General features: G+C 60.0%; 1 protein-coding gene and 1 long non-coding RNA gene across 2 annotated transcripts; one reads left to right on the forward strand and one right to left on the reverse strand.

Moving 5' to 3' along the window:
- Window positions 1-603: 603 nt before the first annotated feature.
- NKX1-1 (NK1 homeobox 1) lies at window positions 604-4,257 on the reverse strand. Its single transcript, XM_060655979.3, has 2 exons — window positions 3,789-4,257; window positions 604-1,653 (listed from the first exon to the last, which is right to left on the reverse strand). Exons 1-2 carry the CDS (start codon window positions 4,255-4,257, stop codon window positions 764-766), a joined length of 1,359 nt encoding a protein of 452 aa, XP_060511962.2. The 3' UTR covers window positions 604-763.
- Window positions 4,258-8,756: 4,499 nt separating this feature from the next.
- Window positions 8,757-16,777, forward strand: LOC132693366 (uncharacterized). The gene is made up of 4 exons (XR_009616763.2): window positions 8,757-9,071; window positions 11,639-11,709; window positions 11,913-12,089; window positions 16,105-16,777. It is a non-coding gene; the product is annotated as an uncharacterized LOC132693366 (long non-coding RNA).
- Window positions 16,778-24,152: the final 7,375 nt, after the last annotated feature.

The following is a 24,152-nucleotide window of genomic DNA, read 5'->3' on the forward strand; positions in this document are numbered from 1 at the left end:
CCCGCCAGTCGGTGGAGGAGAGGTGGCCGCGCCGGGCTGGAGCGCTGGACTCGTGCGGGCCGGGCTTGCGGTCCAGCTCGGCGCTCTCGGGCAGGCGTCTGGAGCCCGGCGCGCCCCGGCTTTCCTCCGCTGGGAAGCGACGGGAGCTCGTCCCTGCGGGGCCGGGGGAGGATGCGCCCAACACCCGCGGCCCCCGCCCCGCCCGGCTCCGTGGCGCCGGGCTTCCCGCACCCCTAAGGGCCCCCCAAGGCTCCACGGAGGTGGAAGGGGGGCGTCCCTGAAGCTAGAGGATCCGGGGTGGGGGAAGGGGAGACGCGGGGACGCGGGACTCTTGGACAGTAGCCTCAGTGGGCCAGCACCAAGCGCGCGCGTGTGGCGGAACCCAGACGCCATCCGACCGCAGACTTTGGCCACGGGACACCACGCCCGCGGGGAAACCGAGGCCTGAACCCAGCGCCTGGTGCAACAGCCCCCGAGGCGCCTCGGTCGCGCCAAGTACGCACCGACGGGACCGGACGGGACCGGACGGGACCGGCGCAAGGCAGCGCGGGAGCCTGAGGGACGCGGGTTCGGCCTCCTGCGGTTTATTGATTGAGTCAAGTTCAGCAAAGTGCTTCCGAGCGGGCCGAGCCCGGCCCCGACGCGAACAGTCGTTTATAAATTTAAAACTCTCCTGTAGCAACGGGCTATGTACAGAGTCCACGACCGAGGCCTTGCACGAGCGCGGCGGCGGGCGCCTCCGGGTCCCCGTCCGCCGCCGCGCTCACAGGTGCGGCGCGTAGAAGGCGGGCGCGCCGTAGGTCTGCGAGCCCAGCACGAAGGGCGACAGCACCGCCGGGCTCGACAGGAAGGGCAGCTGCGCGGCGCACACCAGGCCGCCGGGGCCGTGCGCCGGGTACCCGGCCGGGCCGTGCATGGCGAGCGGCGCGCCCATGGGCGGCGACGGGCTGAGCGGGCTGAGGCCGCCCGGCAGCCCCGCGCCCGGCCCCGCGCCCGGCCCCGCGCCCGGCCCCGCGGCCCCGCCGCCGCCGGTCGGCGCGCTCGTGTCGGCGCCGGGGTTCTGCTTCTTCCACTTGGTGCGGCGGTTCTGGAACCAGATCTTCACCTGCGTCTCGGTGAGGCTCAGCGACAGCGCCAGGTTGAGGCGCTCGCACACCGACAGGTAGCGCGTCGCCTTGAATTTGTTCTCCAGAGCCACGAGCTGCTCGTAGGTGAAGGCGGTGCGCGCGCGCCTCGGCTTCCCGGACTTGGAGTCCGAGCCCGTGCGCTTCCGCTTGGGCTTGGCCGCGGCCGCGCCCTGCGGGGTCGTCCCCGCGCCCCCCGCCGCCGCCGCCGCCGCGACCCCCGGCGGGCCCGGGGCTCCGGGCGAGGTCCCGCGGGGGCCGGGGGCTGCAGCCTCGTCCACCGCGCCGGGGGGCGCCTCGGCCTCGGCCGCGCCCGGGCAGCCCGACCCGCGGGCCGCGAGGCCGCCCCCGCCGCCTCCCCGCGCCTCCTCCGCGCCGCGCGCAGTCCCGGCCTCGGGCGCCCCGTCGTCGTCGTCGTCGTCGTCGTCGGGCGCCTCGTCCCCGCTGTCCGCGCTCGGGCTGCGGCCGCCGCCGCCGCTGCTGTAGCCGCTGGCCTCGGCCTCGTCCGCCTTGTAGGGGTCGCCGGCGTCTGCGGGCGGGCGGGGAGCACAGCACAGTCAGGACGCGGCGCCCTCCCTCCCGCTCCCGCCCCGGGGAGGGTCCCCTTCTCTCCGCTCCCCCCCCCTCCTCTTCCCCTGGGCGCTTTCGTTCTCCCCCCTCTCCCCTCCCGCGCGCCCGGGGCGCCTCGCTATCCCTTCCTCGCTTGCTTCTCTCGAAGCTTCCCCTGCGCCGAACCTCCCGGGCTGGGCCCGGCCGGGCCGGCCGGGCCGGTGCCGAGCGCGGGGTTTACAGCGGAGTGAAGGCTCCGATCGATCCGCGGGGCAGATACAAACTTAATTAAACTCATTTTGTGTAATGTACAAACTAGTTAACGGCCATTTAATTTATTTCGGCGTAGATTACCCTCCAATTACGGAGAGGCGAGGGCCAGCCAATTACCCAGCATTTTAGAGCCAGCGGGCCAGAGGCGGTGGTGGGGTTGGGGCCGCCTGCAAGGAGTGGGGGGGGCTCCTGGGGACCAGAACCGGCCGCCCTGGCCCCGATTCCACCTCAAGCCTCCCGGGCCTGGAACTTGGCAGCAGCCCTCCCCGCCGCCGAAACCCGGGGGGGTCTGGGTCCTGACCAGGAGGTCCGGTCCTGGGCGGTGGGGGTCCGGAGCGGGTGCTAAGTCGGGGGTGTGTCCCCGCTAGGCCCAGTCTGCGCAGCAGCAGAGGCCTCCCAGTCTGCCTCCCAGCAGAGGCCCCTGAGGTGGCTGCATTTTGAGTCGGGGAAATTTGCAAGAAAGGGTCTGTCCTGGGCAGGCCCTGGGAGGGCATCCGCGCAGACTCCACCCCCACAGGTGGTGGTACCACCGACCGGCCGACCGTGAGAAAAGCCAGGCAGGTGCCCTACACAGTGCGGCCCAGTCGGCACCGAGGCCCCAGCTGTTGAGTCAGGTTGACATGGAGAACCTGGGAGACGAACGTCAAATTCGGTACCAGCAGACTCCTCCAGGGCAACTGCAGAGGTTAGGTGGAAGTCGGCAGGGCAGGTGGCCTGACCCCCCAGCCACACCCCTTGGCGGGAGCAGGGGCTATCCCCTAGGGGACCCTGAGAGCACCTGGCCATACAGCCCTGCCTTGTCCCGGGGAGATCTGAGGAGGGAGAGGGCCTGGCCTGGCTCCCTCCCTGAAGCCGCGATAGCCAGGGCCTTCCGCTGGGATGGGCTCCCGATGCGGGTGCAGGCTCGGGGTGGAGACTCCCAGAACCCAGGCTAGGCCCAAAGCCCAGAGGGTTTCCCTCCGGCCGGCCTGGGCTTGCTCCGCCTCCATCTAGACCCCACCTGGAACCGGCAAAGCCAAGTACCTGAGGCCCCCATGCCCCAAGGCTGCGGCCCCAGCCCCGGCTGCCCTGCGCTCGCTCCCGTCCCTGCTCGGCGAGGGGCTGGGAAGTTGGAGGGAGAAAGGGCCGAGGAGGGGGAACCAAAAGCAATCAGGAGCCGGTCGAATGCAATTCTCGATCAATAGCGGCCCCTAATAAGTGTAATAGGTTTTAATCGAGTAATTATCCGAATTTTGACCCTATAATTTAGATGTTCGGGGGGAGTTTGCAAGGTGCTTGAAAGAGATATGCATGCTGCCGTAATGGGATATCGACCGGGCCGGGGGCGCGGGCCGCCCCATTACCGGCCGCTTTCCGCCGCTAAGCACATTTCCCCTTAACTGTAATCGAAGGGATTTAATTGTTTTTCCAGAGATAACCAGCGTTTTGTCACAATTAGTCTGATTTGTCCCAAAAAAAAAAAAAAAGGAGGAGGAGGAGGAGGAGGAAAGGGGGAGGAAGGGAGGCCTCCGGGCGGCCGTGGTGGGGGCGGGGAGGTCACGGGCCCGCAGCCTCGCAGGCGCCCTCCTCCTCCGGCACCAACTACCTTCCGAGGCCGGCTCCGCGGCCCCGCGGCCCCGCAGCCCCGGGACCCGCTGGCGGAGCCATCCCGGGAGGCGCGGGGCGGCGCGGGCCCCGGAGTCCGGGTCGGACGGAGCCCCGCGCGCTGCGAACTTCGCACACCGCCCCGGCACCCGGCCGGCCAGGCGCGCCGAGGGGCCCAGGAGCGTGAACGCGTAGATGCGGCCCGTCCCCCCGCCCCCCCCCCCTCCCCGCACCCGGAGCGGGCCGCGTCCTACTCACGCGGCGGCTCAGCTCCGGTGGCGGCCCCAGCTCCTCCGGCGGCGGCGAGGGCGCGGCGCTCCAGGTCCTCTGAGCGCGGCGGGCGCCCCGGGGCGGAGGGGGCCGGGGCGGAGGGGGCCGGGGCGCACGGGGCGCACGCGGCGGGGCCCAGAAGCACACAGCGGCGTCTCCTGCTGTTGAACTTGTTGGGGTCCAGAATGTCCAGCACCGAGAAGGACGTGGGGCGCGGCGGCGGGCCGGGCCGGGCCGCCCCAGCCCCTTCGGGCGCCGCGGGCACCGTGTCGCTGGCGGCGAGCGGCGGGGGTCCCGCTCGGGCGAAGGCGGGCAGTTCGGCGCGCCCGTCCATGGCGTCCCGGGCGGTGGCGGCGGCGGTGGCGGCGGGCGGTGCGGGCCCCGGGCCGGGCCCGGGCGGCGGCGGCGGCGGCGGCGCCTGGCCGTCCCCGGGAGCCGCCGGGCCGCTCGCGCTCATGCCGGCCTCCCGCCGCTCCGGCCGCTCGGGCCCCGCCGGCTACTGGGCTCCCATCCCCGGCGGCCCCGGGCGCCGCCGCACGGCCCGGCGCAGGCGGCCTCGGCTCGGCTGGCTCTCGGCCGCTGCCGCCCGGCGCTGCCTCCGCCGCCGCCTCAGGCGCCCGCCGCGCCCGGCCCGCGCATTTATGGCGACCCCGCCGGCGGCGCCCACGCGCCCACACGCCGCACACACGTGCGCCCGCAGGCGGCCGCGGGGCGCCGCCGCCCTCGTTAGCGCGCGCGCCTAATTGGCTGCGAACGGCCCCGGGCGGAGGAGGCGGGCCCCGCGCGGGACACACGGACGGAGCCCCGGGCCCGACCGACAGACGCGCAGCCCGGAGCCCGAGTGCGGGCCGCGAGCGGCTGTCGCGGTCAGCGGCGCGTCGCCGCGCCTCCGCTCGTCCAGAAACGGTGCGCCTGCCTCCTGGGCGAAGGGGGAGGAGCCGCCCTGGCTTTTAAATAATTGCGGGATCGGTCGGCGGAGGGGCCGCGGAGGCCCCGGGGCGCGCGGGCGGGCGAGCGCGAAGACTCGGCCGGGACATCCCGGCGCGGGACGCGGCGGGCAGGCGGCCTCTCGTCCGGCTCCGGGGCGCGCAGTCCCGGCGCAACCGCGGTCCCCGAGGCCCCGGCGTCCCTCCGCGGCTGGGGCAGGGGGTGGGGTCGTGGCGGGGGGGGGGTGGGGGGTGGGGGGTGTCCCCGGAGGGAGACTCTCGGCGTCTTCCGCGCGTCTCCAGCCCCCTCCCTCTCCTTCGGTGGACCTCGGTCCCGCCTCTCCCGGCCGCTCGTCTCGGGGTCGCCTCTCGAGTCTCTGGGTCTCCCTGGCTCAGGGTCTCTGTCCCTCCGGCCCCTCCCGCTCCCGCCCCCTTCGCGTCGTCAAACTAGGGCCCGGCCTCGTGTCCCCGCGAGGGGCGGGGCCGGCGGCCCCTGGGTCGCTCATTAGAAGTGGGATCGAAAATGAGGGAGGCCGGACGGCTCTCCCGCCCCCGCCCCCGCCAAATGGGGACGGAAGAATCGTACAAACGGCAGGCGGCCTACATAAGAATCGATACCCTTCAAGTAAGGGGGCATCGTGCGGCAAACTCCGCCACCCCCGCGCCCGGAGAAACCAGAAGCCCCGCGGGCCGGGGCTGTATTTGCGCGTATTCACCCACAGCTGCCACGTGTGCACCACCGGGCCCCGCGGCCCTCGGAAGGACCGGCCAGCGTCGGCGTCCGAGGGTAAGACCGCTGCTGCCCCTCGGCGGCGCCCTCCCCCCTCCTCCCGCCGCAGAGCCCGCGAGCTCCTCGGCCGCCGTCGCGTCGCCGGTGGGACCCAGGTGGGAGCGGGCGGTGGGAGCGCGCGTGCGAGGGTCTGCAGGGTGTGAGGCTGTGTGTGACGGGCGTGAGTGTGCGCGCGGGCGTGTGCACGAGCGGTGTGCGCGCCACCTCACACTGCGGTCCCCGGAGCCTGCTCCGCGCACAAGGACGGGTCCTTTGCAATTACCGCGGGCAATGATCCTTTGGAAGCAGAAATTAAAAGTTGGGAGAAATAATGGGGGACCAATCGGCTGTAATTTGGGCCCAGCTCGGACATGCTGAGCCTCAGGGAGGCTGGGACTGGGGGGGGAGGCAAGGGCTCCCCCCTCCCCTCCCTCCCCTCCCCTCCCCCGCGTGCTGGTCCATCCCGAGATTCTAATCAGACCCACAACACTGTGTCCTTCCTTGCCAGGACTTGATTATTCTTTATCTTTAAATTATAAATCACCTCTGGGGGAAGGAGGGTGGATAATCTCTCATCACAGGGAGGTAATTATTTCCTTCCCGCCCCCACCTTCCTGGTGGGACTCTTAGGCTCTCTCTACCCCTCCCCCAGCTAAGTTTGAATATAGATGTGCACACCCCATTCACACACACACACACACACACACACACACACACACACTCATTCAGCAGCAGGCACCATATACAGTCGCAGATTCATTCATGAGCACCTGGGCACACCATCTCAGGCGCATGACCCACTAATGCACTCGCGTCCCTGCAGCCAGCCTCACCAGTGCCCACCAGCTCTGCACTGGTCTCGGTCCCCTCTTTGACGCTTTCCGTGAGGAGGGCACACAGGGCCTCTGCCTGGCCAGTCCCTGAGCTGCCACTGCTCCCGCCACGCCCCCCGCCCCCCCCCCCCCTCGGCACAGCATGAGGTGCCCTAGGGGCGGGTCCCAACTACAGACCTCTGACCTGGCTCTACCCCTCATGTGCGGGCTCACACTCCATGCCACACAGCACCTGTCCCCTAGCTACTGCAGGTCACCAGGGAGGCACAAACATGGCTGTCACAACCCCCACACCCTGCCGGGTGGGCAGGGTGTGGACGTGGGTCTGCTCTCACCCCCGTTATACACACTGCACACCTGCAGGTGAGGAAGAGAGATGTGAGGCGTCTCGCTACGGCGTTCATTCAACACAAACACACGTAAGATGACGTTTTATGTCCTGGAGATGCAGTACAATGTATGGTGAGTATCACTAAAGCATAGTAGAGGGAACACAGTATATGAAATATGCTATGTAATAGGCATAATCAAATAACATATTGTAATATACAACCAAGCACATCCACACACTCAGCACAGCAGGAAGTGCTCCCTGCCCAGAGGCGAGGGCTGGCTCAGGGCTGAGTGTTCCTGGGACAAAAGTGCTGTGAGTGTCCTGGAGTCTGGAGGTGCCAAGACTCCCTCCTTGGTCCTCCTCTCCCTCTCTCTTCCGTGCTGTCAACAGTCTAATGGGAGCTGCAGTGGTCTGAGTAATGAACTGCAAAGTCTGGCCCAGGGGAGCAGGGGGAGGGCGATGGGGTGTGAGGGGAGGCCTCCAGAGCTCCGTAGGCAACCTCGGGTCACGTTCCCATGCGAAGGGGGCTGCTGTGTGAGGACAAGGCTCAGGGAGATCCTAGCATCCTCTCTTGCCCTCCCCCTCCCCCGTCTCTTAAGAAATAACCCCGTTCACGGGGATGCACAGCACCCACCCACCCTACTCTCTCAGATACCCGGAACAACCCTCCCCTCCCCCCAGCTTCAACTCGGAGCGTCTAGGGCTAGCTATAAAGACGTCCTTTTGCTCCTAATCACAATTGATTGTCAATTAGACCCTCATTTGTGCAATCTTTGCCCATCTGCCATATCGGGTTATCTCCAAGCCACCAGCTTCCCTTGCAGGGCCCCAGGTGGGCACTGACAGGTGAAATCAGTGCCTGAGATAGGGATGCCTCTGCCTACCCGGTGGACAGGAGACACCCCTTCGTTGCTAAGCCTCCACTCACCGCACATCAGTCAGGACCAGATGGGGTCATTGGCAGGCTGGGGTGGGGGGTGTGCACCAAGACAGTGACCGACACGGAACAAGTGTAGAAATCTGGGGGAGGGACTGGGGCTGAAAGGTTTTAGAAGTGGCCCAGGGAACAGTAGTGGGTGGGGACTGAGGTTATGCAGAAGAGGAAGGGGAGGTGTTGGAGGGAGAGGTACAGGGAGGGCTGAGCTTCCAGCCGTACCCTCTCCCCAACACCGGAGTTTTGGGGACTTTGGGGTGCACAAGAGCAGGTGGGACACCCCACCACTAACATATGTGCCTATGAACCCCCTACTCAGTGTCTCCACCTGTCATTTGTAGGGGGTTGGATTCTATGTGATTTGTATACCTTCCCCTTGGGAATCGAGTAACAACACAATCACAGCCTTCGTGTACATGGGGGTGGGGGGGTCCTCCCTTCTCTTGCTGGAGAAGCTTTATCGGGCAGGATGGAGGGGCAGCAACGTTCAGGGGTCTACAGGGGCACATGGATGGATAACCCCCGCTTTGTACAATGTTTCATGCAAAGCATACCCCCACCCCAGACTGCCCAGGGCCCTCCCAACATCGCTGTGAAATATGCAGGGAAGGCATTATCACCTCCATCTACACATTAGTGTTCTGACTCCTCGAGTCCATGCCGAGTCCCGCTGATGAGCTGGTGTCTCTGAATAGGCCAACCTCCTGTGCGCCTGTGGGGAGGATGCAGGAGGCAGAGGAGGAGGATGAGAACAGGAGGCTTTTAAGCTCCCTCCTCGTGGAGAGGCGAGAGGTAAGAGGATTCTCCACCCCCTCTGCTCCTCGGGGAACAATTTTGCTCACCCCGAGTTTGAAAAACGAGAGGGGAACTTTCTAGTTATTGATTTCTTTATTCATCTTCTTTAAGATATACCTCTCCTGGGGTCTCCTGACTTCTCGAGCAAGGGTACGCCACACTCAACAGCAGAGAAGAGATGGAAACACGGGCGTTTGCCTGCGCCCTACGGACCGCGCAGCCGCGGCACCAAGGGCGTCTTCAGACCCACAGACAGAGCCAAAGCACGTCAGCACCACGGACAGCGCACCCGCCGCCGGGCGGCCCCCCCCCCACCCCGCGCGCTCGAGCGTTCAGCACCGCGGACAGCGCAAAGTGCCACCCACCGCTAAGCTCTCCTCGGTTGTCCACCTGCTGTAACATCTGTGCCCCGAGCTTGGCTCGCTTCCCTGGACTCTAGGATATCCCACCGGAGGACGAGGGCGGCAGGCTGTGTGTGTGGTGTGGCGTCCGGGCACAGTGCGTGCTACCCCCCAGCCCATTCACATTGGCCAAGCCAGGGCCAACCAAAGGGTAGGGATTTTTACAAGGTTTTCACTGTCCAGGTTTGAATGCTTCTATTTCTAAGCTGCATGAGTTCAAAGATGAAAAGCACGTAGCACTGGGCCTGGATCATGGCAAGGAGTCAGTCAAACGCAAAGGTGAGGTTTAAACCCTTTAAAACAAAGACAAAATCCTGAATCATCAAAACTGAAAGTGGCTCTCGGGCTGTGCAGTCAAGGGTGCTGGGGGGGGGGGGCCGGGGGGGCAGGGCACCCAACTCCCACATCAGCACTGAGGAGGTGGTGGCCAGCTTCCTCCCTTGGCCACGGAGGACATCCTAGCTCCGGAGAGTTTTCCGACCAGAAGGTAGGGCAGCAGTGGGGATTACCACCTCACACATGGGCAAACTGAGGATGAAGACAACTGATCACATGCTCCAATGTCACCCAGCCGGTACGTGGTGGAACTTTGATGTGGATGCGAGTCCTACTGATGCAAAGTGACATAATCAGCTACCAGATGCCAAAGGGAAGGTAGTCCAGGTGGGGCGCCCCGAGGGGTCCTTGCCACTGCAGGCTCTCTCTAGAATGGCCCTTTTTGCCCTTGGTCTTTCCAGCTGCTTTGCTTGCCTGCCACTGGTCCACCTCACAAGGGCGACAAGGATGTCCAGGTTCAGTCCTGCCCAGAACAGCCACCTTGTGTCCCTGACCTACAGAGTTCTGTTAGTACCCAGGGCTCCAAGCGCAGGCATTCTCGCCATCAGTAATCACCACAGCAGTTTGGGCTTTCTATAGATTTTTTACCTGGGGGAATGCTCTAAGCCTCCCTGTTTGAGGTGGGCGGTCAGAAGACCCCTTGTGAGCAGGGGGTCTGGGGATGCCTTGGGTGTGTGGTGTCAGAGTCTCCCGCTGATGAATGCCCTCACCCCTCACTGCCCTTGCCACAGCCTAGCCCTCCGGTCTGTTCTCCATCATCCTGAAGCACAAATCAAATCACATGCCTCTTCCAGAAATACCCGAAGGCTGCCAGGGTCTAGGGCTGGCCTCTGGGCTCTGCAGCCCGGCATTAAGGACTTCCTCCCTGGACCCTGTAGGCTGTCCTGCACAGTCCCTAAACCTGTGCCCTGTGCCCAGAGCTCCTGAGCCCAGTGGTCAACCTGGCATGTGCCTACATCTGCAGTTCCCTCTTTGAGCAGTGCCCTTGGCCACTTGGCCACGTGCATCATTCCCACTTACCTTAGTGGCAGCACCCCTGGGAGCTGTCTGATTTCCCTGTGTGGAGGCAGACACCTTCCTGAGTGTCCTTCCAAAACCCGAGCTCCACTCTGTCGTGTTTTAACACATCACGGGGTCTTTATCTGTTCACATGTGGCTCTGGCTTCAGACTGTGGGCTCCCGGACACTGTGTGTGTCTCATTCAGCTCTGTGTCCCCCATCAAAGTAAAGGCGGAATGCAAAATGCAAAAAGTGACGAGGAAAATCGGAAGGCACGGTGCTGAGGGGGTGGGGCAAGCACTTCAGCCCACACACTCTACTTTCAGCCCCGCCGTGGTCTGACTTCCCGGTCTATCTCTGGCCCCTGTGAGTAGGGAGATGGCCCTGGCTGGGGAGTCAGGGCCCTGGCCGCCTTGGCTCTGTCCTCCACCAACAGACGGGTCTGGTGCTGATTAACTTTCTCCTTGGTGTAGTGGATGAAGGTGGTGTCCCCCGCCAGACCCCTGACCAGATCCCCACTCAGATCCCTGCTTAGATCTTTTTCCAGATCCTTGTCCAGATCTCTGCCCAGATTCCCACCTGGATCCCTGCCCCTGCTGCTGGGAGTGTAAGGAGTTCCAGCTCAGACCCATGAGCTACTCAGAACTGTCCGTGGCTGATAAGAGACTCATTCCTAGAGACACCTGGGGGGACACTGTCCCTCCTTCAAGGCTAGACAGCTGTCGGGATTTACACTCCAGGGCTCCCTGCAGATCAGGCCAAGACGAGGCTTCTCCAGAAGGCATCCTTGCTGTGTTCTGTCCCTGCCTTTCCTACGCTGCCTCCTGGATTTCTCCTGCCTCAGTAAATCCCAGGTGCCCGAATCCATGCTTCCCGGGCTCTGCTTGGGTCTCACCAGGGGTGACAGGTTGGGATGGCATGGAGACCGACACGGGAAGTCCCTGCCCAGGGAAGGAATTGTTACCCCTGCTGTGCTGTGTGTCTCAGTGCACAGCTTACTTCTGGACCCAAGATGCGTCTGTGCACATGGGCGCCTCACAGTAATGGTTCTTGCCCCTCCCCCCTGCCCCCAGCCCCATCCAATGGGAAAAACTCTAACTAAATCAGAAATATCACAGACTGGATAATTTTTAAAAGTTCATTTTTTTTTTATTTTGAGAGAGAAAGAGAGAGAGAGAGAGAGAGAGAGAGAGAATCCCAAGCAGGCTCTGCACTGTCAGCACAGAGCCTGACATGGGGCTCGAAATCACAAACCGTGAGATCATGACCTGAGCCAAAATCGAGAGTCAGACACTTAAGCGACTGAGCCACCCAGGTGCCCCTGGATAATTTAACCAGTTTTTCTTTCCCTTCATCGCCTTACTCGGTCACGGCCTTTCAATGGGGAAAGTATACCTCCCACCCACTGAAATAAATTATACTTTGGCCACATGACCCGCAGTGGGTAGAAGGGACCAGGAGCCTGCTCTGAGCTCAGGCTTTAAGAGCATCTGTGCTTCTGCCCCTTGCAGCATCCACTGTCCTCTGTGAAGAGATCATGCTCTGGACACTGTTGTTCCCTCAGCTGGGACCAGGAATCAAGGTCTGGAGCCCACCCAAACCCCCACCTGATGAGCCCGGTGGGGGGGGGGGCACCCAATGGCAGCTGATCATGGTCCACAGGCAGGAAATGGGGATAACGGCTGTGGGCCACCGAGAGCTTTGGGGCTGTTTGTTACACGGCAGTGTTGTAGCAGAAACCGGACTGATACAAGTGGGGCCCTTAACCCACCCATGGCACCCTAGAGTGGAGAAGATGTGGCCTGAGGAGTACCCGCCCACTTGTCTGCTCAGTTCCCATCTCGCCTGGCCTACCTGCCTCAGTTTCTGTGACCAGACCTCCATATGTCCACCAGCTGACCTATCCACTGCTCGCCTATCCCACGAGCACGGGGCGACATCTCTCCAGTCACCCAGACCCAGGTACCAGTGTTTCTCCCCCCTCCCCACATCCTATGGGGGGCTCATTCCTTCACCCACCATGCATTGGGCTACTCTCCATGCCACACCTCTGACAGGGTGAGTCCGGGGGTGGGCATGGGGGCGGAAATGGGCAAGGTAGGCAGGTCCGCCTCAAGGAGGGTAGGCAGTTATCCAGTTACCGTGGAGAGCGGGCTGCCACCAGCGGTCCTTCAATTTCCACCTGATAGGCCTTGAGAGGGGGCGGGAGGTCGTGACGGTGGGTGGGAAGGTCAGGCACTTCCCTGGTCAGGAAGAGTGGACAGTGTCCTGGGAGCCGGGTCGTCCAGGGAGGAAGAAGGGAGAGGGCACCGGGAACTGGGGTGCGAGGAGAGGGCCAGGCAAGGTAAACAGAAAGAGTTCAATAAATGCCTGCAGTGAAACTTCCTGCCCAGCACGTATATGCCACAGTCACCCCCGCAGGACGCACTGGGGTCGGGAGGGCATGTGGTGGGGGCAGTCACGCCGCGTAATGAGCTTAATTGAGGTTAATGCCTCTTGCACGGCTCCCTGATTATTAAATTATTATCACATGCGTGAATCCTAATTAGAAGTTTGAGTAACACTCCAAGGGAAGCCTCCGAGGAGCGATTCTGGAGCTCCGCTGCCCCGGCGCCCTCCCCGCTCCAGGGGGTGCTCCCCCCCCCCCCCCCCGCAGGGGGAGTGGGGAGTGGGGGAGGGGCGAGTAGGGTGAGGGCGGGGTGAGCACGCCCCGAGGTGGGGTGTTGAGCGCGCTCCCGGTGCCGGTGAGCCGCTGGACTGCATGGGACCCGGATGGGGAGGATTGGGGGGAGACTCAGGCACGCCCCAACTGCTCCCCCCCACCGAACCCCGCCCCTTGGGGGTCTTTTGCGTGTGAGAGGGTCCCTGCGGCCTGCCTGCTGGCAGTTGCCCTCCTTCCCCAAGCGAAGTTGGTGATGGGTTTGCAGCGGTGGGGGGGGGGGGGGCGATGGGCGGGAGGGGCTCGCGGTTCCACTTTCCCTCTTCTCCGGAGGCCCCCCCTCGCCGACGCCGTTTGGTAGTGCGGCACCCCAGGCCCCCTCTCCAAGGTCACTCCACGGGGTCCTGGCTCCTCGTGGGCACCCCCGCGCATTCCGAGCCCCCGGACCTAACCCGGCCCCCGGGAGGCCCTCAGTGAGTGCACGCGCCGGTGGACGGTGTGCGCGCTCCACACGCATGTGCCCGTGTGTTCATGCGCACGTGTGGCCCTGCATGAGTCTGCTCCGTGGGGGGGTGTGGGGGGGTGTCCACGTGACTCCGCGTGCGTGTGCCCACTCGTGTGTGGGTCTGTGCGCCGCGTGTGCCCGGCGAGGGGCTGACTCTGTGGCCTGAGCGCCCTGTGCCCGCGGGTGGGTCTCGGGGGTCGCCGGGGCGCAGCCCGGGGTGGGGGTGGGGGGTGGGGGCCACGCTGCCGGCAAAGTCAGGGCTTTGGGATCCGGGCCGAGCTGCAGCGCGCGTGGATCTTCTCCGCAGCCTCCCCGGCGCTGGACGGTCTCCGGGAAAGAGGGGTGGGGGTGGGGGGCTGCGGTGCGAGTGCAGGGTCCCCAGGGAGAGAGACAAATCAGTCGTTCCTCCCCTCCCCTTGAGAGCGGACTCGCCCCCTCCCCCCGCCTTTCCCCCTCCACTTCTCTATTTATTTTCCTCTCTGTTGCTGAAACATATTGAAGGGGAGAAAAAGGAACATTAAGATCCACTGTGAGCCGTGCGGCGGTTTAACGATTTCAAATGAGCCCCGGCTTGGGTGAGGCCCTGACAATTCCCCGTCAGGATGGCAGATGACGGCTAAAATTACCCGGAATCAATATTCTCACCGGGTGTCCCGGGCTGATAAGCGCGGCCAAGACAATGTTGACTATTAAAGTCGACAGCTTGAGATATTACACTATTAGTTATGCTATTTTTAATAATCTATAATATTTGGGCTATAATTAATTAATTATACGGGTCAGATAATATCTAGGGCTGGAATGAGGTCTGAAGGACCTATTACCGCGGTAATGAGAAAAGAGAAATCTAATCTGGGGACAGGTGCTAGGAGGGCCGGGCGGGCCTGGGACGCGTGCCTGTCCTGCTGGCCTTGCCCCCCGCCAGCCGGCTCCCTCAGAACCAGGGGTCCTCGGGGTCACACGCAGTGGGGCTGTTGGAGGATGGGGTCTCTGACCCCAGGGCCCAGCAGCTGAGGGGTGTTTGCCCGTCCTGCTGGAGGCGGGCACCCTGGTCCCCGCGCCCCCCCCCCCCGCCTTCCCATCTTTCTCTGCAGTGAGGGCCCCCCGCTTCCCGACACCCAGGGCGTGCATGCCAAGGCTCACCTCACCCGCTCCAGCGTCTTCCAGACGACGCACAGAGAACAAAACCCAAACCCGTGGCCTCGGTCACAGAGGCTCGGCCCGCGTCCCCCTCCTCGCTGGGCTCGGCACACCCCCGTCAGGCCGCCGGCCGCTGCTGGGCCCCGAGCCGAGCTTGCCACGGCCTCCGCACCGGAGGTCGCCTGGTTCCGACCGCCCGGCTTCGCACCGACACTCCTTTCTGCTCCGGCAGCACCCCCTAAAGGCCCCGGCTCAGCTCTTCCCCGAGACCGCCCAAAGGGCTTGATGTATTTGTTTGCTGGCGGAACGGAGGTATGACAGACACCGGTTCTGCTGCTCCGGAGGGGAGTGACCTTCGGGGAAAAGCCAAGACAGAGGCAGTCGCCTGGAGTGAGCTCCAGCAGGGTGACGGCAGGCCCCGTGCCTGGGTGCGTCCCCCACAGCAGCTGCTGGCCGATGTGCTGCTTCTCCTTGGCCTTCTGGTGCTGCGGGGAGCCTTGCTCTGGGCGGTCAGCCCTGGGGGACACGGCCCTCCCCCACCGGGCTGCTCCACTAAAACCACAGAGTGAGCTGGTTCTCGGGCATCGGGCCCTGAGAGGGTGGCCCCGGGAGGCGTGCGGCTGGGTGCCCACACGTGTCCCAGAAACAGGGTCAGGCTGTGGCTCGGAGCCCGGTGTTCTCTGTCCAGCGGCCTCGGACCCACAAGGAGTCTGGGTACCTTGGCCCTCCGTGAACTTCCTGACCTCTGCAGGGCTGTTGCCTTTGCAAGTCGGTGTCTCCCCTTTGCGGTCAGTTGGCCCCTTGGCTTTGCCCAGATGGCCCCGCTCCTGTCCCCCACCGGCCGCCCACTTTACTGGGCACGGGCGGAGGCCGCACCGTTTGCGGGACATTCAAAGGTCCCGCCTCCCCAGAGCCACACAGCCCCAGGGCCTGGTGAGCACGGGAGCTCAGGCGGCACCTGGCATAGGCCAGCCGGGGTGGCAGGGGGCAGGAGCCCTGGCGTGGGGGCTGTGGCCCCGGCCGTGGGAGGGATGCCACGTGGGCTCCCTGCGGACCCAGACCCGCCCCGCCCGGGGGCCCGGGAAGGATCCTGCTGCCCTTGTGTTCTTTTCTGCTGACAAAAGTAAGCCGCGCTGCTGGAGAAGGCGCAGGGAGCCAGAGCATGTTCCGGAACCCGCAGCACAGCAGGACCTCGGCGTGCATCCCGCCGCTTCCCTTTTACCGTGTTTCCTGCTCTTTGAAGACGTGCTCGTGGGCGCTGCGCGTGCAGCTTTGGTCTCGGCTGCCTGCCCCCACTTCGCACACCGTCCCTACTTGCCGTGGCTGCTCACCTCGAGGGGCCCGGGCTGGCCACCCCTCAGTTAGCTTCCTGCTACTCTAAACACGTGGCTGCGTGGACCCGTGTTTGGACTTTCCTCCCCTCTTTAGGGGAAAACAGACGTGAGTCCCTGGGTTCACGGGCAGGAGCGACTCAACGAGCCGGGACACACATCGTTTCGAGCCAACCCTTCCACACACACAGGGGGCAAACCCGCTCGCCGGAATGTGCTGGTGAGGATGCCAGTTTTCCTTGATGAAATGCTGGTCGTGTGTGTGTTTAATGGCCTTTGTCCCTTTCCCATTCGTCCAAGTGTTGGGGTTGTTGTAATAGATTAAAAAACCCTTTATTATAGACTATGTCGAGTCTACGCAGAAGCGCAGAGAAGAGCCAGAGGCACCCAGCGCTCGCGCCCAGCAGGCGTCACGAGACCCCACTTCTCTCTCTGGGACGTTTTAAAGCGCATCTCCGCACACCAAGTGTCTTCGCCTGTAACCATTTCAGTCGATGAAAGGAGATGAAGCGCGTACAGGTTGGAAAGGAAAAACTCAAACCGCCCCTGCCTTGTGCAGACCTAGGAGCCGTTCCCAGGGCCACCTGGGGAGGTCAGATGACCTACAAAAGGTTGAATTCCTATGTACCAGCAATCGATCACTTGAGGCTGATATTAATTAATTTTTTTTTTTTTTTTTTACAATATCTCCAGGTTCAGGAAGTTCCTTCCTAATCCCGGTTTTCTGAGAGTTTTTATCACGAACAGATGATTTTATCAAGTGTTTTCTCTGCATCTCCTGAGTGTCCTGTGGTTTCCTTTCATCTGTTAGTGTGGCGGGCAGGGCGGTCAGTGACGCAATGCCAGGCCCCTCTTGCATTGTGGGAAGGAATGGTGCTTGGTCGTGATGTTTTTATTCTTTCTGTATGTTGCCGGATTCGATTTGCTAACATTTTACTGAAGATTTTTCATAGATGTTCATGGTTCGGTAGCTTCTTATCTTGTCCTATCTTTGTTTCTTGTTGGAGTTAGAGAACGCTGGCCTCATAAAATGGGAAAATATTATCTCCTCTGTTTTAGTAAAACATTTTAAAAACCTTTTTTTAAGTTTATTTTTGAGAGACAGAGAGCGCGAGTGGGGGAGGGGTAGGGAGGGAGGGAGAGAGAGAATCCCAAGCAGGTTCTGCACTGTCAGCACAGAGCCTGATGTGGGGATCGAATTCACAAACCAAATCACGTCCTGAGCCGAAATCAAGAGTCGGAGGCTTAACCTACTGAGCCACCCAGGTGTCCCCCCCTCCCCGATTTTTAAAATGTTTATTTATTTATTAAAAAAAATTTTTTTTAACGTTTATTTATTTTTGAGACAGAGAGAGACAGAGTATGAACGGGGTAGGGTCAGAGAGAGAGTCAGAATCTGAAACAGGCGCCAGGCTCTGAGCGGTCAGCACAGACCCCAACGCGGGGCTCGAACTCACAGACCACGAGATCATGACCTGAGCCGAAGTCGGCCGCTTAACCGACTGAGCCACCCAGGCGCCCCAATGTTTATTTATTTTTCAGAGAGAGAGAGAGAGTGCAAGCAGGGGAGGGGCAGAGAGGGAGACACAGAATCCAAAGCAGGCTCCAGGCTCGAGCTGTCAGGACAGAGCCCGACGTGGGGCTCAAGCCCGTGCATCGTGAGATAGTGACCTGAGGCAAAGTTGGACGCTTAACTGACTGAACCACCAAGGGGCCCCTCTTCTACTTTCTTGGAAAGATTATGTAGAGTTGTTGTTGTTGTTGTTGTCTAATTATTAGCTATTTTTTACAATTTGCCAGTGAAACGCTCTGGGTTTGGAGTTTTCTTCCTTGAAAGGTTGTTTACCGTGAACTCAATTGCTTTTGTAGATAGAGGGTTGTCGGGTTGTTAGTTCTTCTTGGGCAAGTTTTGATAGCTTGTGGATTTCAGGGACTTGGCCGATCCGTTGAGATTGCGGAATCTGAATCTGTGTAGATCCTACTCTTCCTTTTAATGTCCATGGGCTCTGTCGTGATAACCTTGTCTTTACTCCTGTTGTTGGTAATTTGCGTCTTCTCTTTTTTCTTCATCAGCCTGGCTGCAGGTTTATCTTTGTAATAGACTTTTCCAAAAAGCCATCTCTTACTTCATTGATTTTGTGTAAATTTTTTCTGTTTTTAATTTTACTGATTTGGGCTTCATCCTTATGATTTACTTTTTTTCTGGTTGTTTTGGGTTTCTTCTTTTTCTAGTTCACTCAGGAGGAAGCTTGGATTATTCTCTTCCCGTATAAACATTTAATGCTATGAATTTCCCTCTAAACCCTGCTTTAACTGCATTCCACAAATAATTTTGATACTGAAACTTTTCATTTACTTCAAATGTTTTCTAATTTCCCCGGAGGCATTTTCTTTGATCCCTGTGTGATTTACAAGGGCATTAACATCTGAGCCTCTAGGGTTTTCAAGACACCCTTCTGTATTGATTTCTACTTTAATTCCACTGTGGTCAGGCACATACTTTGTGTACATTTAATTCTTTTAAGTTTGTTAGGTTGGTTTTATAACCCGGGATCTGATCTTTCTGGAGAATGTTCCGTGCACATGTGTAAAGGACAATATCATTTAGGACCAGTCCATTATTGGCGCTCAGTTCTACCTCCCGAGCTGATCTGCTTGTGCTTGTTCTGTTGACACAGAGGGAGAACGGTTGAGGTCACAACCATCATTGTGAATTTATCTCAACTTTCGGTTCTATCCGTTTTTGCTTCATGTATTGTGAAAGTCTGTTGTTTGGTGAATGCACATTTATGTGTGTTTTTCTTAAGTTTATTTATGTATTTTGAGAGAGAGAGAGAGGCGAAGCAGGGGAGGGGCAAAGAGAGAGGGAAGGAGAATCCCAAGCAGGCTCCACACTGTCAGCACAAAACCTGAGGTGGGGCTTGAACTCACAAACAGTGAGATCATGACCTGAGCCGAAATCCAGAGTCAGACGCTTAACCAACTGAGCCACCCAGACAGCCCACATTTAGGTTTCTGTCTACTTGGTGAATTGATCCTTTTATCATTATGTACTGTCCACTTACCCCTGGTCATTTTCCTTCATCTGATGGTAGTGTAGCCACTTCAGCTCTCTTCCGATTAGTGTTTCCACAGTCTATCCTTTTACACCCTTTAACTTTTAATTTACCTATACAGTTATATTTAAAGCAGATTTGTATAGACAGCATGTTGGATTTTTCTCAGTCCGGTGTAATGATCTCTGTCTTTTAATTGGTGGTTTAGATTATTGATATTTAATATAATTATTTATATGTTTGGATTTGGGTCTAACACTGTACTATCTTTGCCTGTTCATCTCATCTCTCTCTTTTTTATTATTTTAGAGAGACAGAATGCAAACGGGCACAGGGAGAGAGAGAGAGAGAGAGAGAGAGAGAGAGAGAGAGAATCTTTTTTTTTTTTTTTTTTTTTTTTTTTTTTTATTTTTGGGACAGAGAGAGACAGAGCATGAATGGGGGAGAGGCAGAGAGAGAGGGAGACACAGAATGGGAAACAGGCTCCAGGCTCCGAACCATCAGCCCAGAGCCTGACGCGGGGCTCAAACTCACGGACCGCGAGATCGTGACCTGGCTGAAGTCGGACGCTTAACCGACTGCGCCACCCAGGTGCCCCAGAGAGAGAGAATCTTAAGCACGCTCCACACTCAGTTTGGAGCCCAATGACGGGCTTGATCTTACGACCCTTATGACCCTTATGACTAAGAAACTACCACCAAATCTGAGATCATGAAAGTTTACCCCTATGTTTTTTCCTAAGAGTTTTATGGTTTTGGTTCTCGCGTGGTCTTTGATCCATCTGGAGTTAATTTTTGTGTATGGTCTGAAGGGAGGGTCAAGCTTCATTCTTTTGCATGTGGACACTGGTTTTCCCAGCAGCACTCGTTAAAAAGACCATCTTTTGCCCATCGAATGGTCTTGGGAACGCTTGTCAAAACTCAGTTGACCATAGACACGTGTTCTATTTCTGGACTCTGTCCTAGTCCATTGATCTCCATCAACCCTCACGCCAGTTCTGTACTGTCTTGATCACCATCGCTTTGTAGTGAGTTCTGAAATTTTACTCTTCTTTTTTCAGGATTGTTTTGGCCACTCTGGGTCTCTTGCAATTCCATGAGAATTTTAGAGTCAGCTTGTCAATTTGTGCAAAGAAGCCAGCTTGGATTCTGAAAGGGGTTGACTGAATCTGAGGATTAGTCTGGGGAGTATTATCATCTTAAAACAATATTTAGTCTTTGACTCCATGAACACAAGATATCTTTCCATTTATTTAGGTCTTTAATTTCAGTAAGTTTTTTTGTGGTGCTCAGTGTACCAGTGTTTCACCTCTTTGGTTAAATTTATTCCTAAGTATTGTATTCTCTTTGATGCTACTGTAAATGGAATTGTCTTCTTAACTTTATTTTTAGATGGTTTATTCAGATTACAGTTTTAAACCTTATTCCTTTGATTTGCAATTTCACCTCATTTTTCCTCTCATGCTAAAAATCTTGTTTCCTAAGGACCGTAACTTAATTACTCACATGCTTCCTACTATGATGTGTCTGCAATCATTTCAAAATAATAATGCCAGTGTTTCTGTTAGCAATAGGATCCCCAAGTGCCGTTCAAGATTTCTTTATGCAAGATTTATTTATTCTTTTTTGTTTGTCCTTAGAATAAGTCTTGCTTGGCATATCAATACAAATACTGTACATTAACTGTCACTAAAGGTAACTCTTTTTTCTGTGTGGTAAGTTCATTAGTTCCAATTTGCTTTCAATTTTTGTGGATTGGTTCTCTCCTTTTTTACATAAACTTTCTTCTTATTATTTAAAAAAATTTTTCTTTACATGTATTTATTTTTGAGAGACGGAGAGACAGAGCACAAATGGGGAGGGGCAGAGAGAGAGGGAGACAGAGAATCCGAAGCCGGCTCCAGGCTCCGAGCTGTCAGCCCAGAGCCTGACGCGGGGCTCGAACTCACCAACTGTGAGATTGTGACCTGAGCCAAAGTTGGACGCTCAACCGAATGAGCAACCCAGGCGCTCCTAAACTTTCTTAGTATTAAAGGCCTTGCAGGGCTCCGGCGCCACAATTACGTGACAGATTATACGACTTCACGGGTGTCCTCGTCCTACCCTCCTCCCTGTCCCGCACCGACCCGCGTCACATGGAGTGGCTCACCCTCACACCCTCTCCCTTCCCACAGCGAGGCCCCTGCTCAGCGGGGTCCCCCAGGGTCAGTGGGACAGCGCCCTTGTGTTTGGCTTTTACATGATGCCCCAGGCCCACTCACCCTGACCACAGGCCCACGCTTGAAGGCTACTGCCTCCCTCGGTCCTTGAAGTCGGTGATGGAAGCCACCAGGAAATCACAGAAAGGATGCCGATGTTACTACCATAGTAGCAGCCGCCACCCCTTGGCACGCGGGGCCGCCCCGTGGTGCCGTCCCGACTCCCTCTGTTCACACGATCGTACGGTTTCCTGGTCAGAAGTCCATCCTCAAGGCAGTGCTTTCAGGCCGTTCGCTCATCCCCTTGACGAACGTTCTGGACCCTGCTGGGCCTGGGCGCAGAGATGACTAGACCCCTGAGGGGCTCGGCCGAGGCCCGTGGCCTGTGCCCAACTCCCGCTGTCCTTCGTCCTGCGTCTGTGGGTTGGGGTCCAGCTGGAAAGCAGACTGTGGGGGACTCAAAGGGAGCGGAGGGGTCACCGCAGGGGGGCCTGGGACGGGTGGTCTGACATCCCAGGCCCGTCACCTCTCCCTCCTCCGGCGTCTTCTCCCTTGGCAGAGAGGCCCTGAGGCTGTGCCGGATTTCCGGGCGAGGCCTGGAAAGGAAGGGGCTTCCGCCCTGACCCAGCCACCTGGCCACCCACAGGGCGAGTGAGGGTTCTGGATCCACTTGAATGTTTCCGCCTCGTCTTTGAGGTGTTTCTGCTTGTAGAGCTGGCTGGGACCGGCAGCCCTTTAATGAGTGGGACCCGTGGTAATCAGTTTGCCAATCTAAAAGTCAGCGTGGGGCAACCTGTGTGCCGGGCGGTTGCAGAATGGGAAGCTTGGCTCTGGTGGGTTTTCCGGAAGCATTTGTGACATCACCTTGGACCTGCCTTCGGCTCCCTTCAATCCTGACGACCTTCGCTTCTAATGGGCCCGGTGGCCTCTTCTCAGCTCCGTCAGGCTAACCATGTGCTTCAGAGGGCCCGGAGCGGCTGGTGCGTGTGGGCATATTCCCAGTAAGGGCAAGACCAGGGTGCCCGCCCCTCATTGAGCAGCACTGGGCCAGAGGCCCAGCAGACCCTCCCGGAGGAGGGTGTGAATGGCTGTGATGTCGGCCTTGCTGTCCTTCTGGGTAGCCAGGGGCCTGGCAAGTCCTGGAGTGTCCATCTGTGGGGCCGCCCTGGTCACGTGTGCACACATGGTGCGGAACCTCTGGCCAAAGGCAGTCCCCAGTGTCCATCTACTGGCCTTGGAGCGGGGACCCGAGCCTGGCCTGTGTGGACCAGGGGGAGATGCTTGGGGAGGCTGCCAGTGAGTGGCCATGAGGGGAGGAGGGGCGCTGGTGCAGCTCATGGCCTGGGGGGCGGGGTGGGCCTGCTGGGTAGAAGCGGGGGGGGGGGGGGGCGGGGGGTGTCTGGCCACTCCCCCAGTCTCCCTTTCGGTAGGAAGCAGAGCCTCCTGCAGGGCCCAGCCCAGGGGAAGGGCCCTGTCTGAACTTGGGCGAGAGCCCGTGGAGGCCCCGGCCTTTTCCTGGGATAGGGAGGGGAGGAGGACACGAGGGGGTCTGTTGACAGTTGGATTTTGTCACATGCGCTGCTTTGCTCAGCCAGAGGACTCGCTGAGCAGGCAGCTGGATTCAGGGGCCCGGGTCGGGAGAGGACACGGGCTGAGACAGAAACGGGGTGTCGCAGTGCCGCGTCCCGAGGGGGCGGGTAGAGGGGCCACGGCACTAGAGGCCACGCCGTCCTGCCAGCTGCTGCGGCGAGGCCCTGACTCCCCCGGTGGCATGCTCGCCACGTGTCCACGGCATCCGGGGGCCCCCCTCTGAGCGCACACCCCGTGCTCCCTCACCGGCTTCACGGCCAGGCCCAGATTTAAGGTGGTGGCTGCTGAGCTTGGAGGGCTCCCGGGAGGTGACCGTTCTGGAACCCAGGGAAGGTGACTCAGGCCGGAGCTGGTGTCTGGCCGCGACGTGACGTAAGTGACACCTGCAGTCTGACCCCGGGGTCTGGGGAGGAGAGTCACTGATGACCTTGGACAATCCTGGGGTTGCGGGGGAAGACACCAAAGCCTGCCTTGCTGGCGCAGAAGGGAAGGAGAGGGTGGGCTGACGGCCTGGGGGTCTGCTGAGAAGGGGGCCCGGTGGCCTGGAGCACTGCCTGGTCGCTGCCCTGGGCCCTTGCGGCCCCCCGTTGGGGGCTGTTGTTTACAGCCTGTATCGGCCCCAGGCAAGTCCCCATGGGTCCTGTTCTCCCCTGCAACAACCCCTGTGCTCCCCCGCCCCCCCACCCCCAGGGAGCTCTGTCTGTGACGGCGGCTGGACGAGGAGGCACCTCAAGAACACACCTGCCCAGGTCCTGTCCTGCTGGTGTCACACACCCGCCCGGGTCCTGCTGGCATGTCCTTAGCGGGTGTTGTCACATCTGTCATCAGGGGACCTCAAGTAAAGGAGGTGGCCCCAGTATCATAGGGCTTCACGTCAGCAGTAAAAGGCCTGCAGAGCAAAACTGAGGCCCCCAGGGGGAAGGGGCCCCACCTGGAGACACCAGCCGGCCACCCGCCCTGTGGATCCCCAGCTTGTCCAGCTGACCCCACAGCACGCCGTGAAACGAACCTCATGACGCACAGATATATCCTGCTGGCCTGTTTCTTTGGAAGCCCTCTGACACGTGGTCCAGGGCATGTGGCAGCGGAACCCGTGGGTGCCGGAGGGTCTGCCCCTGGCAGTATGGGGCCCTCGGGTCGGAGGCCGCATGGCCTCAGGGTCCTCCCGGGCCAACTCAGTCCCCGGCAGAAGCCTACCGCCCCGAGAGCCTGTCTCTGGTGTTTGGGCGAGCACCGGGCCCTTGCCCCGGGCGCTGGTGAAGGATGCGTGACGGACGAGGGGCGACCCGGGGGCCTGTGTCCACATCGACGCTGAATGCCGCCTCGATGTTGCCGTCGCAGGAAGGACGATAAGTGGGCGGGGCAGTCAGCGCAAAGCCTCCGATTGATGGATGAGCTACCAGAGTCAGTTCTGAGTCGTCGACTCTCTGCGGGGAGTGGACCGCGGTCCGCGGGCAGTTGGCGTGTACTTCCTTTCGTAGCAAAGTGTGGCTCCATTTCAGAGCCGAGGTCGTTGGGCCCTAACCTGCTGTCCGGCGACAGGCCGG

The sequence above is a fragment of the Panthera onca genome, chromosome B1 (genome assembly GCF_046562875.1).
Source record: "Panthera onca isolate mPanOnc1 chromosome B1, mPanOnc1 haplotype 2, whole genome shotgun sequence".
Classification (NCBI taxonomy): domain Eukaryota; kingdom Metazoa; phylum Chordata; class Mammalia; order Carnivora; family Felidae; genus Panthera; species Panthera onca.

What these genes read in the sequence shown, in the direction of transcription:
- NKX1-1 (XM_060655979.3), bottom strand. Translation starts at nt 4,257, where the DNA reads ATGAGCGCGAGCGGCCCGGCGGCTCCCGGGGACGGCCAGGCGCCGCCG. An exon ending in CACCGGAGCTGAGCCGCCGC is followed by an intron (nt 1,654 to 3,788) that starts GTGAGTAGGACG and finishes GCCCGCCCGCAG; the next exon opens with ACGCCGGCGACCCCTACAAG.